Source organism: Mustela lutreola, chromosome 1 (assembly GCF_030435805.1).
Source record: "Mustela lutreola isolate mMusLut2 chromosome 1, mMusLut2.pri, whole genome shotgun sequence".
In the NCBI taxonomy this organism is placed as follows: Eukaryota; Metazoa; Chordata; class Mammalia; order Carnivora; family Mustelidae; genus Mustela; species Mustela lutreola.
In genome coordinates this window covers 180,272,247-180,286,538 of record NC_081290.1, presented here as the reverse complement: position 1 = coordinate 180,286,538, position 14,292 = coordinate 180,272,247, and the positions used below count along the sequence as shown (strand labels likewise).

At 38.5% G+C, this 14,292-nt stretch overlaps 1 protein-coding gene across 2 annotated transcripts in view; it reads right to left on the bottom strand.

The window, feature by feature from the left end:
• ELMOD1 (ELMO domain containing 1) overlaps positions 1-14,292 on the bottom strand; it is a 68,672-nt gene that overhangs the window by 30,590 nt on the left and 23,790 nt on the right. For both annotated transcript variants that reach the window (XM_059179595.1, XM_059179596.1), the window contains exons 3-5: positions 4,115-4,260; positions 3,942-3,970; positions 3,001-3,098 (exon numbers count right to left, since the gene is read on the bottom strand). In XM_059179595.1, the coding sequence (XP_059035578.1) occupies positions 3,001-3,098; positions 3,942-3,970; positions 4,115-4,260 (273 nt within the window). The remainder of the gene's footprint in view (positions 1-3,000; positions 3,099-3,941; positions 3,971-4,114; positions 4,261-14,292) is intronic.

Here is a 14,292-nt window from a genome sequence, read left to right as displayed (position 1 = left end):
CCTAAAGCAATCTACACATTTAATGCAATTCCTATCAAAGTACCATCCATCTTTTTCAAAGAAATGGAACAAATAATGCTAAAATTTATATGGAACCAGAAAAGACCTCGAATAGCCAAAGGGATATTGAAAAAGAAAGCCAACGTTGGTGGCATCACAATTCCGGACTTCAAGCTCTATTACAAAGCTGTCATCATCAAGACAGCATGGTACTGGCACAAAAACAGACACATAGATCAATGGAACAGAATAGAGAGCCCAGAAATAGACCCTCAACTCTATGGTCAACTAATCTTCGACAAAGCAGGAAAGAATGTCCAATGGAAAAAAGACAGCCTTTTCAATAAATGGTGCTGGGAAAATTGGACAGCCACATGCAGAAAAATGAAATTGGACCATTTCCTTACACCACACACAAAAATAGACTCAAAATGGATGAAGGACCTCAATGTGAGAAAGGAATCCATCAAAATCCTTGAGGAGAACACGGGCAGCAACCTCTTCGACCTCTGCCGCAGCAACATCTTCCTAGGAACAACGCAAAAGGCAAGGGAAGCAAGGGAAAAAATGAACTACTGGGATTTCATCAAGATCAAAAGCTTTTGCACAGCAAAGGAAACAGTTAACAAAATCAAAAGACAACTGACAGAATGGGAGAAGATATTTGCAAACGACATATCAGATAAAGGACTAGTGTCCAGAATCTATAAAGAACTTAGCAAACTCAACACCCAAAGAACAAATAATCCAATCAAGAAATGGGCAGAGGACATGAACAGACATTTCTGCAAAGAAGACATCCAGATGGCGAACAGACACATGAAAAAGTGCTCCATATCACTCGGCATCAGGGAAATACAAATCAAAACCACAATGAGATATCACCTCACACCAGTCAGAATGGCTAAAATCAACAAGTCAGGAAATGACAGATGCTGGCGAGGATGCGGAGAAAGGGGAACCCTCCTACACTGTTGGTGGGAATGCAAGCTGGTGCAGCCACTCTGGAAAACAGCATGGAGGTTCCTCAAAATGTTGAAAATAGAACTGCCCTATGACCCAGCAATTGCACTATTGGGTATTTACCCTAAAGATACAAATGTAGTGATCCAAAGGGACACATGCACCCGAATGTTTATAGCAGCAATGTCCACAATAGCCAAACTATGGAAAGAACCTAGATGTCCATCAACAGATGAATGGATCAAGAAGATGTGGTATATATACACAATGGAATACTATGCAGCCATCAAAAGAAATGAAATCTTGCCATTTGCGACAACGTGGATGGAACTAGAGCGTATCATGCTTAGCGAAATAAGTCAAGCAGAGAAAGACAACTATCATATGATCTCCCTGATATGAGGAAGTGGTGATGCAACATGGAGGCTTAAGTGGGTAGAAGAATAAATGAAACAACATGGGATTGGGAGGGAGACAAACCATAAGTGACTCTTAATCTCACAAAACAAACTGAGGGTTGCCGGGGGAGGGGGTTGGGGAGAAGGGGGTGGGATTATGGACATTGGGAAGGGTATGTGATTTGGTGAGTGCTGTGAAGTGTGTAAACCTGGTGATTCACAGACCTGGGGATAAAAATATATGTTTATAAAAAATAAAAAATTAAAAAAAAAAAATTTCCTCTAGCCTTCTCTTTTTCCTGATTTTTTTCCCAGAAAATTATTTTCCTGATTTTTTTTCCAGAAAATTATTTAATTTTAAAAAATTACATTTTGTCATGTCAGTCTAGAAAACACTGACATCCATATTGAGATGTAAAAACACAGTCTACTCCCTATAAGGGTTTTTTCTGCCCTAAAGGAAATCAAAAGAATAGATGGCAAGGAAATGCTTCTGAATGAAACATAAAACTTTCATAGAAGAGACAAAAAAGATTTACTATTAAATCTAATCCAATCTCCAAATACAATTGTGAGTCTAATATATCCCTCATGCCCAACTGCAGTCTTAAATTTTTGGCTCAACTTAATTTAAAATGAATTGCCTTATATCTTCCCAAAGAAATAAAGTATATGTCAGAGGTTTCAAAAAGACATTTACTGTATAATTAAATCACCCTTAATGACTGAATAAGGAAAAGACAGCTAATTAGCTGAAGTGTCTGCAGAAGAATGCTATAGAGACATGCAGAAATGGAGTTTTGTGATGAGCCCCAATTAGCTAGTACCCAGAATTCCTCCAAGAGACAGACCTATACAAAGTGAACTCTGAAGGGCCCTTCAACTACAGCTCCCTGTCTTTGGCAATTAAAAGCCTTTTTCAGAGATAACTTGAAGTTCTCGCCTATGCACATTTAAAAGACAGTTTGATTGTTACCTACCTAAACTGTCTCTAAATATATCTGCCTACGGGATTTATTCTACCCAAAATCCTTAGCCCAAAATTTTACTGAAAAACTCCTGCACCCAATGGAAAATATAAAGCTAATTTTAAACGTCATGTACATTGCCAAATGAATTTTAATATTTCCAAGATGAGATGACTAAATAACAAAGTTCTGAAGTCTTCAAATAAAAACCATCTCTCCCTCCCACACATGCCAGTCTTCTTGACAAGCAAGTAGGAACAGTCTCCAAGATTATCTGCCTGTCATAAACTGAAGGGATATTTTGGAAGGAGCAGAATCAGCTTAGGCACATTTACAACGTGAACATTTACTGTTCGTGTAAAACAGACATCACACGGAGCAACTGTGGATAAATGGGCTCCCTCGACTTCATCTTCTGATATCAGGGCATCCATCAGATTTCTTACAGCAGCTCAGAAGCATAAACATAAATGATAACAACTAGAGAGTTGCTGCTCTTTACAAATATGAAAAAGGCACCTTTTTTTTTTTAATCTTCACCTGAAAACCAAATACATTGCAGATGACTGTGACAGGGAGAGAGGGAGAGCACGCTAGTGAGCTCGGCATTATAGACACACTAAGTGCATGCTGTGTGTTCTATGTTTACAACAGCATAAATGCATTCTTACTGTGGATTTATGTCGGGGTTAATTTTTTTCAGCTCCATGATGTCCTCTATAGTTTTCTCAATGGCGTCAGGGTGAACACTCACTGAAGTCTGCAGCAGCTGGAAGACACGTTTCAGTCAGTTCCCTTGTCAAGAGCATCAGTGGCTTGAGTGGGGTCTTAGATGGGGCTTCGAGTATTCGCTTAGAGCTTCTAAATGAGACTAAATTAGAACTAAACTAAAAACAAAAATTGGTTTCATATTTGAATTCTAGTAAATTAGACATTTTCACAATAGGGGAGGTAGTGCAGTTTTCCTGATTAAAGTAATTAACGTAAAACAGAAATACATGAGTTTGTTTGTTTTTTTTAACTGTTTTCATCTTTTTCAAGCTATTTATATTGAAATATTATTTTATTTTTCTTATCCGATATACATGGTTTCTTTGTTAATGGGCAGTATGCCTATGACTAAGTGAAGTACATGGAGGATATAGTCTTAAGGTTGCCAAAATTATAATATTCAAGAATCTTGAAAAAAGACCCCAGATTTTCTCTCTCTCATATGGATGCTTAACTGTTAAACGAGCTAGTGCAGTAGCTTCTCTGATTTTCTTGGGAGATCTTGAGTATAAAGTTCAATGATTTGGATATTAAAGAAATGCCAGAGAGTTAACATTGCTCTTAGTTTCAAGGACTATTCATTCTGTGATTTGGAAAGTATATTAAAAAGGATTAATTCAACAACAAAGTCATAAGTGCATCATAAATCTGCCTAGAAATTCACATACAGTAGCTGCTCTCATGTCAAAAGTAGAGTGAATTGCGATGGGCAAACCACTCTTTCTTCTCAGCTTGCACAGCCATTGGTATATTTTTCTGCCTTAAAATGTTCATTTTTTGACATTGGAGATAAGCCTCCAAGTGAAAAGTTGCTGTAAAATACAGAAATAATTTTACTTACTTTACTTTTTGAATCCCTCAGTGATGTTTCTGTAAAATTAAGAACAATTTTAAAAAGTCATTCAAAAATTTTCCTCTACAAGTGGTTTAAAATTATTATATACAGATAGAACACACTATGCCAACAATCCCACCAAACTTAAATTTTGCTTACTTCTTTGTTTTCATGCTTACCGATTTTCATGGTTCTGGAAGCCCCAGGCTTGGTATTGTAACAGATCCGTTGCAATTCACATCTTCCAGTCAGCTTCCTCATTACAAATTTTAGGCAGCGCCACAAAAATTTACAGTAAAAATACAGGCACACCTGGAACAACATTCTGTCAAAGACAAAAGACAGCACCCTTCCACTAGAAGTCTGGAAGAGAACAGAAAGCAGCCACCACCAGCAGGAAAAGCCCAAAAGAAAATCAACCATTAGACTTCTGGATTTACAAGCATATTTCATTTTTCTAATCCCATGTTATTTTATTTGGTGAATCTATAAAACCCATTATTGGGAGGGAAGCCCAAGGTCTGTGAAGGTGCACCACCGCTGCCAGCAACTCCGGAATGCTCTGTTCTGGTATATTTGATATTCCAAAAACTGAGGTCATGTGAGGCTCAGCCAAGAATCCTTTCTTTTCGTACTTTTGCCTAAAAACATTTTAAAAATAAATTAGTACCTTGAAGACAGTATCCTTGTATTTTAGAAGTTGCCTGCCCCTTAGTCTTGGGGAAGAACGTGCTGTGGCCGCTCTCGTCTTCTGCCTCTGTAGACAGCCTCTCAGCTAGCCTTGGTCCATTTCCAGGCCCTCCTTAGTGCTTTGCAGGGGAGTGGGGGCACTATTTTTATTCTTCCCTTGCTCTCATTCTTTCCCTCCTTCTCTCTGCCTTCCTTTAGGCACTGTTGTCCCCCTAGAGGACTTGCTTGTGTAGCAGTCTTCTCTGATGCCCAGTCCCTCCACTTCTTGGACTTGCCAGAAGACCTCCTCATCAGTTCATTGAACAAATGGATTGACCTTTAGTTTTCCAACATTCCCTGATTTAACCTTCCCCAAACTGCACCTCTTGACAAGTTTGTTCTTGGCTCCTGCTAACAAAGTTTTTTTTGTAGCACCCTCTATCTCACTCCAGTAATTCAACAAACTATGAAATGCATAGTCGCCAGTCATGTACTTACAACATCTTTGGCACTGACTTTTATTTTTAATATGTGAGTGTCTTCTACTTCACAGTACTGCTTAGAGTCTCAGAATGACTCAGGCTACACCAGTAAAGAGGACTTCTCATCTAGGAACTTATATTCAACCCATCTTCTATTCCTACTATGGATTCCTAAGAGGCAGAATTCTTTATATAACTTCTTATTGGTGTCATTTCTAAAAGAGGTTTCTTTTTCACCAATATTCACTAATTCCCTCCAACTCTAACATAAGGTGATCCAGGGTCACTCAGATTAATGAGAGTAGTTAACTAATAGCCTTAATCATGTGATCCATCTATGAATATGAACCAACACTTGGATTGTGTTCCTTTGCTTAATTGCTCTGGCCCTAATATCTTGGACAGCCTGTGTTAAAAATAAAAATTCTAATAGGCTTATTTGTACAAGGGCATGGGATCTATATCATATAAATGCAAAGGGAATGGAGGAAACAGTCAGTAACCAAACTGCTACACTAAGATAACAGAATGGAATCCTTTGTAGGCAACAAAATTATGTTCTAGAAGATCTAATAATATGAGAAAATGTCATAATATGCTTAACAAATATAAAAAAATTAGAAAGAAACACATATGAAATGATCTCTTTTTTCTTAAAAAAAAAAAAAAATCTAATGGCAGGGCACCTGGGTGGCTCAGTTGGTTTAATATCTGACTCTTGAATTCAGCTCCGGTCATAATCTCAGGGTCTTGAGAATGAGCCCTGTGCCAGGCTCCGTGCTGGACATGGGGTCTGCTTAAGATTCTCTCTCCCTCTCCCTCTGTCCCTCCCCACCTCTCTCTCGAAAGAAAAAAAAAAATTGTGAGGTATGAACAAGGAGAAAAAGATGCAGGATATGCAACAAAAATGTTAATAGTGGTATTTCTAGGTAGAAGAATTATGAGCAATTTTAATTTTCATTTTTGGCTAAGTGTATTTTCCTTTTTGTATAATAAGTACATTTTATTTTATTTAAGAAAAAAGATTATAACAATTAAAATGTATAAAATGATCACCAAAAGCCATTACAAAAGTGCATATAAAATATCTATGTGAAGTCAGATTCTGCTGAAAGACAAAAAATGGATTTACTATCTCATAAAGTCTGATATTCAACTATTTTAGTCAAATACATCCTAAAATGTATTAGGTGGTTATCAGGTTCCTTCCCCCCCAAAAAAAGGTAACCTAAAAATAAATTTGGAGGAACACTTTAAAAAAAAAAGATTTTATTTATTTATTTGAGAGAGAGAATGTGTGCACAAGTAGGGAGAGGGGCAGAGGGAGAAGCAGTCACCCGCTGAGCAAGGAGTCCAATGTGGGACTTGATCCCAGGAGGACTTGATCCCAGAACCCTGGGTTCATGACCTCAGTTGAGGGCAGACTCTTAAGCAGCTGAGCCACCCAGGGGCCCCAGAAGAACATTTTAATTAGATGAGTGAGAAACTTCAACTTTCTCTCTTGGAAAAAATTTTGTTTTTCCATCTAGTAGATAACTGTGCCAGAAGAAAAGATTGAGCAATATCTTTGTTAACTGGTCACCAGCCAAGTGGGAATGATATTACAGGTTAGCTTTATGCCTGTTACTAAGTTGAGGGTAAAAGCTTTCCATGATCTGTCCTTATGGTGCCTGTGTCGTTTGCTTAGCACAGGGGCCACCTCTGCAGATGAAGCCTCTTCAGTTCATGTTTCAGGACTCTCAGGACAATCAGGTTCTTGTAGTACCAAATCTTCCTAGACTGAAGGGTTCTGATTATTGTTTAAGGAGTATCTTTGTATTTACTCTACTTAAGTACAAACCATCAGACCATTTTACAGCTTAAATTAAACTAGAAACTTTCCCCTCATGCAGCTTCTCCATCAGATAGATCCATACAAAGATGTGGCTTAAGGCCTAGAAGTGTCCTCCTAGGGCCAGGAGATGTCCAGGTGTACCGTGGCTTCTAGCCCATCTATAATTTCTCCCACTGGCCTCTTTGCACATGAGAAGAAAATGCCTGGGGAGCTGTTTTACATTAAGACAGCCTTACATAAAAGGAGAGAAAAGACATCAAGTTCTGTTTGCTTTTCTCTTTTCTTTTTTTCCACTTCCCTGAGGATGTTCCTGTTGTCAAAGACAGAGAGACCTAGTGGAAATGTACAGTGAGGGGTTCGAGATGCTGCATCATCCCTCTGGGCTCATCTCTGAAGTGTACGGCATCCCTCTCACACTGTCACAGAAACACTGCCACAAACTGTGCCCATTCACTTGCAGAGTGACATTTATATACTGCTTCTTTATTCTGTAATTTCTGGGTCAGTTGTCCTGATAATATTAATTATTAAGAATGTTATTTTATTATTTTTCCTAATGGGCCAAAATACCCACAAATCTTTCACTAAAATGCCAGCTCGCTATGCTAGGCACTATGTTTTCTTGCTTTGCTGGGTACTTTGTGTGTTTTTTTCAAGCCAGAGCTTGAAAAAATGTTCTGACAGATATAATTTATTTTTGCATTTAGATCATAAAACTAAGGCATGGTCAGAGGTGGAAACACCAGTGTTGCCCTTTACTTTGGAAACCTTGTTTTGATGACCGTGACAATATCCAACTTGCTTTCTCATGAAAGGGCCAGATCAGCAAAGCCTCCCTATGAGCGGCTCAGGATGGCTGTTCTTTACCATAAAGTGTTGCCAGGGGCTAACTTTTTAAGTTTTTGAATGTGTTTAAGTCCCTAAGTTGTAAAGTTTATGAAAAAAAGTTGAAGGTCCAGAGGAGAATAAACATGATTAAATGTCTTGGGAGAAATTTGGGAGAATATTTTGTCATGTTTACCCTGAAAAGGAAGAAATGAAGAAAATGGACCATGAAATGTTCTTAAGTTGATTAGTGGTTGGTTTGGGAGGGAGGAAGGAAGGAAGGAAGGAAGGTCCTCTTCTTAGAGTAAGAATTATAGCCACACCCTCTTTACCCCCTGAATTCTATTAAGGGGTTTTATAATTCTGCTTGGTCTGTCTTCCTGGTATAAATTACCAAAACGAGAGGCTTACTTTTAATTAGGGGAATCTTTTGCTTTTTTCCTTTATAACATTAGACTTATTTTCTTAGTTCTGATGGAAGATTCTCAACTCATTACTGAAAAGATCTACATTTGGTAGGAACAACAGTAACATTCTCAAGAGTACTAGGAGAAAATACTGATCAGTATCCCATGTTTAATAATCCCATGCATAGACAGCAATTTTTGTTTGTTTCTCTTTCTTTTTTTTAATCACAGTATTTTGGTAGTGTTCCAGAAGGACTTATTGTGGCTTCCTAACACAATGCCTTGCACAAGCACTGAGAGAAACTGATTTAATAATTAGAACTACTTATGCATGTTTTATTTCCAACATTTTCTGTTACAACTGTTTATTAATATGCTGCCGAGTAAGGTTTATGGTAGAGTTCATAGCAGTGTTTTTCCACAAGGCAGTTATGATCACTTCTATTATTTAACATTCATTCTCTGGCTTGAACCAGAATAGCCATCCAGTGTTAATTATTCAAAATGGATCATATCTCTAACACCAAATAAAAGCGAGCTCCTGTCTTGTGGTTCTTTGTTAGAAGAATCCACACAGCAGGGATGGGGCCTCTGAAATGGGAGAATCACCCAGAACCATGCAGCCCCCTGCCTGCGGGGTGGGGGTGGGGTACCTGTAGTGCAACACTACTCCAGCATCTTAAATTTGTTACTGACGTCTTCGTTTGGAATAATAAGAGAAAAGTGGCTTATTTTGAACAGTTTCAGTGAGTTTGCTAATGAAACTTAATTCTTGCTTGAAGAAAGCCTGTAATAAATAAGAAGTACACTACTGGTGAGGAAGGATACATACAAAATAATCACAGTTCTTGGTTCAAACTACAGTTTCCTAAATGAATCATTTTCCATCTAAGTGGCCATAAAGAACAAATATTTTAATATTTGTGGTTTCCAGCATTTCATGCATTTTCTGAAATGATATTTAAAAAAATTTAGTTGTTCTATTGGGAGTTCCTAATTAGGGGCACTGGAAATCGGTTGGGAATTAACTTCATTAGGGGTTTGGCCTTGTAAATGGGCCCCTGTGTAGAATGAGCTAGCTACTACTAAGATAGACTGGACAGGACCTGATGCATGAACTGATACTATGATATCACAAAGAACCATTTGTGGGCCTCTGGAAGGAAAAGAGTGTTTCCCCCACCGAGCCACGGTGAGGCCCTGCCCTGTGCCCTGGGCATGAAGATCGCACTGCCTTTGAAAAGTAGTGATATAAATTTATCATGGATTGACACCATTCCACATTCTATTGCTGGAACAAAGGGCACTGTTTTTACATTCTAGGGAAATTTTATCTGAGGACTTAGAGAGCAGTAGCTGACAGAGGGAGAACTAAAACAATAAATAAATTTATGGTTTATCCTTTTCATTTCAAAGAAAGGAGGCACAGGCTTATTTTGATTTATTGATGATTCCCTACTCTACTAAAAGATGATGCTTAAATACATACATTTTATAAGATTTATTTTTAAAATTCAGATTTTTTGTTTTACTAGTTGGAGAATACTTTCATTGACTTATTTATAAGGGAATCAGCAAGCACATTTTACTTTGACATTTGAAAAGTATTTTTTAAAAAGAAACAAAAAAAGTATTTAAACATAATCTCAAATATAAAGTTTTATTGTAAATAAAAATATTTTTAAAAGAACCCAAATTAACCAAATCTATAAATAAAGTCATAATCCAGAGTGGGCCTCAAAATCTTCTAGAAGGCATATAAGGAGTGGGCCTGTTACTGTTAGAGATTCATTTCATGGAGAATGTTCTCAGTATTATGAATATTTTAATTTCTGTTGAGTAAAAGACCTGGAGTAGCTGAAGGAAGGAGATTTGAAATGAATTGGGGAGAAAAATGAAAAGTGATCATTGACATGTAATTTACTTATTCCTTCACTAAACTGAATGAGTACAAAATGAGAAGTTGTGTAGTACAGAATGGGGTGGGGGGTTATGACAGAGGGAAGAGGTAGATCAGAGCCAAAAACTTAGTGTCACTGCAAATCCCATGCCACCCTTGTCCACAAAGAACTTACAGTCTAGTAAAAAAAAAAAAAAATGACGGTAAAAACAAAAACAGTGTGGTAATTCTATAAAAGAAATGGCCCAGAGTGTTAGAGAGACAGAGGAGAGAAAGTACCTTCCTCTGAGATTGGACAGGAAAGCCAGCCTCTGCCACCTGATTCTCTTAACAAGGAGACAGAAACAACATGGAAAATCAGCATGCCTTCCTCCCTTCATACAATAGTTCAGTGAATGAAATTCAAACCAATACTTATTGAGGGTCCCTGGCTTTCATTTATCCTGCTGATGCTCTGGAGGAAGAGCTTCCTGAACAGTGAAGTGGCTGGAAAGTCGGCCTTGAAAAGCTGAGGGAAAGCAAAGGGGCGGGAGGCCAGCTGCCGACAGTGGAGCTCTAACAGAGCTAGATGGTGAGGCCAACCACAGGAAAGTGTCCAGGAAACTTCTCAGGTTAACATATTTCAACAAGGATACGGAAACAGTTTGTTGTTGTTGTTTTCTTTTAACGCAGGGAACAAAATAATTTAAAATATATGTATGTGTAGATATACACAGGTGTTCATGGGTGCACGTGCATGTATATAAGTACACATGTGATCTACATGCATGCATGTGTGTGTGTATCCTAAGAAAGAGAAAACTCTGGTAAAAGTACCGGTCTCTGGGGAGAGAGGTATTTGGATGCTCAGGCCCTAAACCTTCCTCCTTTCAGGACTCTGCTTCTCTATCTCCTAAGCTCAGTCATCATCTCTCAAGCAATGTTAAGCAAATTCTGGAACAACTACATGCATGACTCTACACATCATCTGCCCTTTTAAAGCAGTGAATGGGGCGCCTGGGTGGCTCAGTAGGTTGGGCAACTGCCTTCGGCTTGGGTCGTAATCCTGGAGTCCCGGGATTGAGTCCTGCATTGGGCTCCCTGCTCAGCAGGGAGTCTGCTTCTTTCGCTGACCTCTCTCCTCTCATGCTCTCTCTCTCAAATAAATTAAAAAAAAAAAAATCTTTAAAAGCAGTGGACGTTGGTTGGTGCTGAGTAGAAATACTGCCTGATTAAATAGGGAAGTGTCTGGAAGCCTGACTTCCATTCTGGCCATTTGCCACCATGAGCTGTGTGACTTTGGACAAGCTACTTTGCTTCTCTGGGTCTTTGCCCTCTCATCCGTCAGGTGAAGGGAATGGACTAGCTTTCTGGCTCTAAGAGAAAATTAGACACAAGGAAGGCAAAATGAGTTTTCATCAGACTCTCCCTTCTCTTCAGGTCCCACTGTAGGTCTGGCTGAAAAGGTTACCATGCTCCTGGGCTGTGTTAGGCTGGTCCTGCAAAGATCTCTGAGAACTGCCCCGAGTTTATCTTTGCCACTTCTCTTTCACTCACCCTAAAAAAGGTCTACAGCCAATAAACCTGGACCAGCTGCTGCTTATGGCAGCTGGTCATGCTTTCCCAGGCTGTGTTCCTTCCCAGCGGCTTCTCCACTCCCCCAGCCTCTGACTTGAGTCCTCCCTCGCCTCAGTCCCACCTCAGCGAAGCCTTCCCTGAAAACTCCTGCCACAAAATACCAATGGCATGTCGTGAGCACATTGCCGCTTACGCCAGAGTTTTCTATGTGTGGGCCTCACCTCTGGAGCAAGTAGTAGGTTTGCAGCAGAGGTCCCCTCATATTCGCTTTTGTGTCACCCAGCACCTCACAGCAGGCACAGAGTGAGGACGTAACCTGGTGCAGAAACGATGAGAGAAAGCTCTGGAGGTCAGACAGGCCTGCCTTCAAATATCTGCGCCCCTGATGAGTTATGTAACTTTGCTAAGTCCTCTTGCCTTGCTCTGCACAAAGGGATAGTAACCCCTACTTTGTTACAATTGTTATAAAGAGAAAATAAAAATTTAAAATGTGGATACTTCTGGAATTATTAGCGATAAGTGCCTACTAAATGAAAACGGTGGACTGAGATATTGAGTTGAATGACTTAAAAAAACACTTTACAGATATTTTTGCTAATTGGAAGCCTTTATTTACCTAATGATAACAGTAAAATACTCTCCCCCCTTTCATTGCCTTATAGCCAGGAACTGGTTATAACTTTGTTCTATTTCTCAAAATTTCTCCCATGGAGGTGTGAGTGTGACAGATGCTTTCCTTCACTTTCTTCTGCCAGAGGAGGAAGGTACGCAGTGAAGTCTATGGCCAAGAAAGTGAGATCCTGAGGCTGGCATAGTTGGAAGCAATTGTTTACATGGGAGTGACTTAGAAGATTCCTTTTGTTAGAAAATTTCATAATATTCTGATAACTGTAAAAAATATAATTTCAATAAAAAAAATCCTAGCATGGGAAAAGATCTTGGTACAAGTTTTAAGCCATCCCTATTATATACATCAACTTAATTAAAATTAATGAGATATATAAACTAAACCCTAAGCCTCAGTTCTATGTGGGGCTCAAGAAGTGCTCTCTCCTTTTCTGGTCATGTATATAAATACACTTTCTTCTGCATTTTATCTTTGTATTCCCTTCATGCAGACCATGGCTAAAGTCACTAGATGACTACAGGCTACTTATACAGTATCCTGTATCTACTCTTAATTGCAAAAATACCCTTCAGCTTGGTGTATTAATCCTGTGACATTTATTTCTAATATTTCATGTAATTTTTTAATCAAATATTTTCTCCACTCTGCTATGCTCTGAACAGCTATGCCATTAATACACTCATGTCAGTTACACTGATGGCAGAAGTGAGCTAGAAAGAGCAGAGTGTGGGTATCCTGTCACTTAACTAGGGATTAAAATCCATTCTTTCCCCCAACCTGGTTTAAGATTAACCTCATTTCTTCTGGAGCTGTAAATGAAGCATTTCATTCTAGAGCAACTCAGAGGCTGATAGATTAATGACTCTGTGGGCTTTTAAATAATACTGAATTCTTCTCAGAATCAAATCCTTATTCTGCATAATGTATTTGCTGAGCTCAGGAATAAATACCTAATTTTTTCAGGCTGTGTTTACATAACCTCCTCTTTGGTTCAAATGAAAAGATTGCTGAAATTGTCCCACATCTGTTCAAAGGGACTACAGGGGGAAAAAAAGGCAATTTAAATGACCCGATAGAGCTTGTAATTCAGGGTAATTCTCCTTGCCCTCTTATCCTTCCGATTCCATAAACACCAACGTATACTGAATATATACTCATAATGTATATATAAAAAGCACATAATGTATATATAATAAAAAGCATTAAAAACACCAACATATAATGACTATACATACATTATAATTTAATAAAAAAGCATTAAAAACACAAACTAGAGCCAAAGCAATAGTCAACTTGGGACAGTGATTGGGTTTCCTTTTATTATTTCAAAACCAGTGGTCAATGAAAATCCTCATTTTCTTTCTTGATATGTAATCTGTTACCCTATCTTCTGTTTCATATTTAAATGATTGATGTCAAATAATATTTATAAAATATATGTCTTGAATTGGAAGAGAAGGATTTGTATCAGAACATGGAACTGACTGGGATGTGCTAGTTCTGTTCTTGGTGCTGGCATTTGGGAAGTCACAGCAGGTTTTTACCAGATTGGCTCTTAGTCTCAAGTACAAATTAATTACAAAAATCTTCTCATCCCTACTAGACATAGTGTTGTAGCTATTCGGCTTAGTAGAAGACTAACAGAAACAAATGCTACTATTTCTCCTAAAATGGCTGGTTGTGAGGCTGCTCAAGTTTTTCTAAATGAAGACTTTGAAGAGGAAACCCAGTAATAAGAATCTTGCCCCAGACTTTACCACTAGCATCTCCCCCTTTTCGAAAGGAGACCCTGACCTCTAAGTTTCACCTAACACTAAAACCTTCTGCAACTAAAAGACACCATGTTTACATTCAGGAGGGATTAAAAAATACCAATTTTTCATGAACATGTGAGTAAATCGATGGGTTAATTACCATGGCAACCACAATCGTGTCAGATCAGTATTTTGCTGGCAGATGTCCTAGTGATTTTTCAAATATTGTCCTTTTACACAGCTAAGACAAACAGGCTGAGAAATATTCTGTACAATAAAAAAAGCTAATTCCTGAAAATGG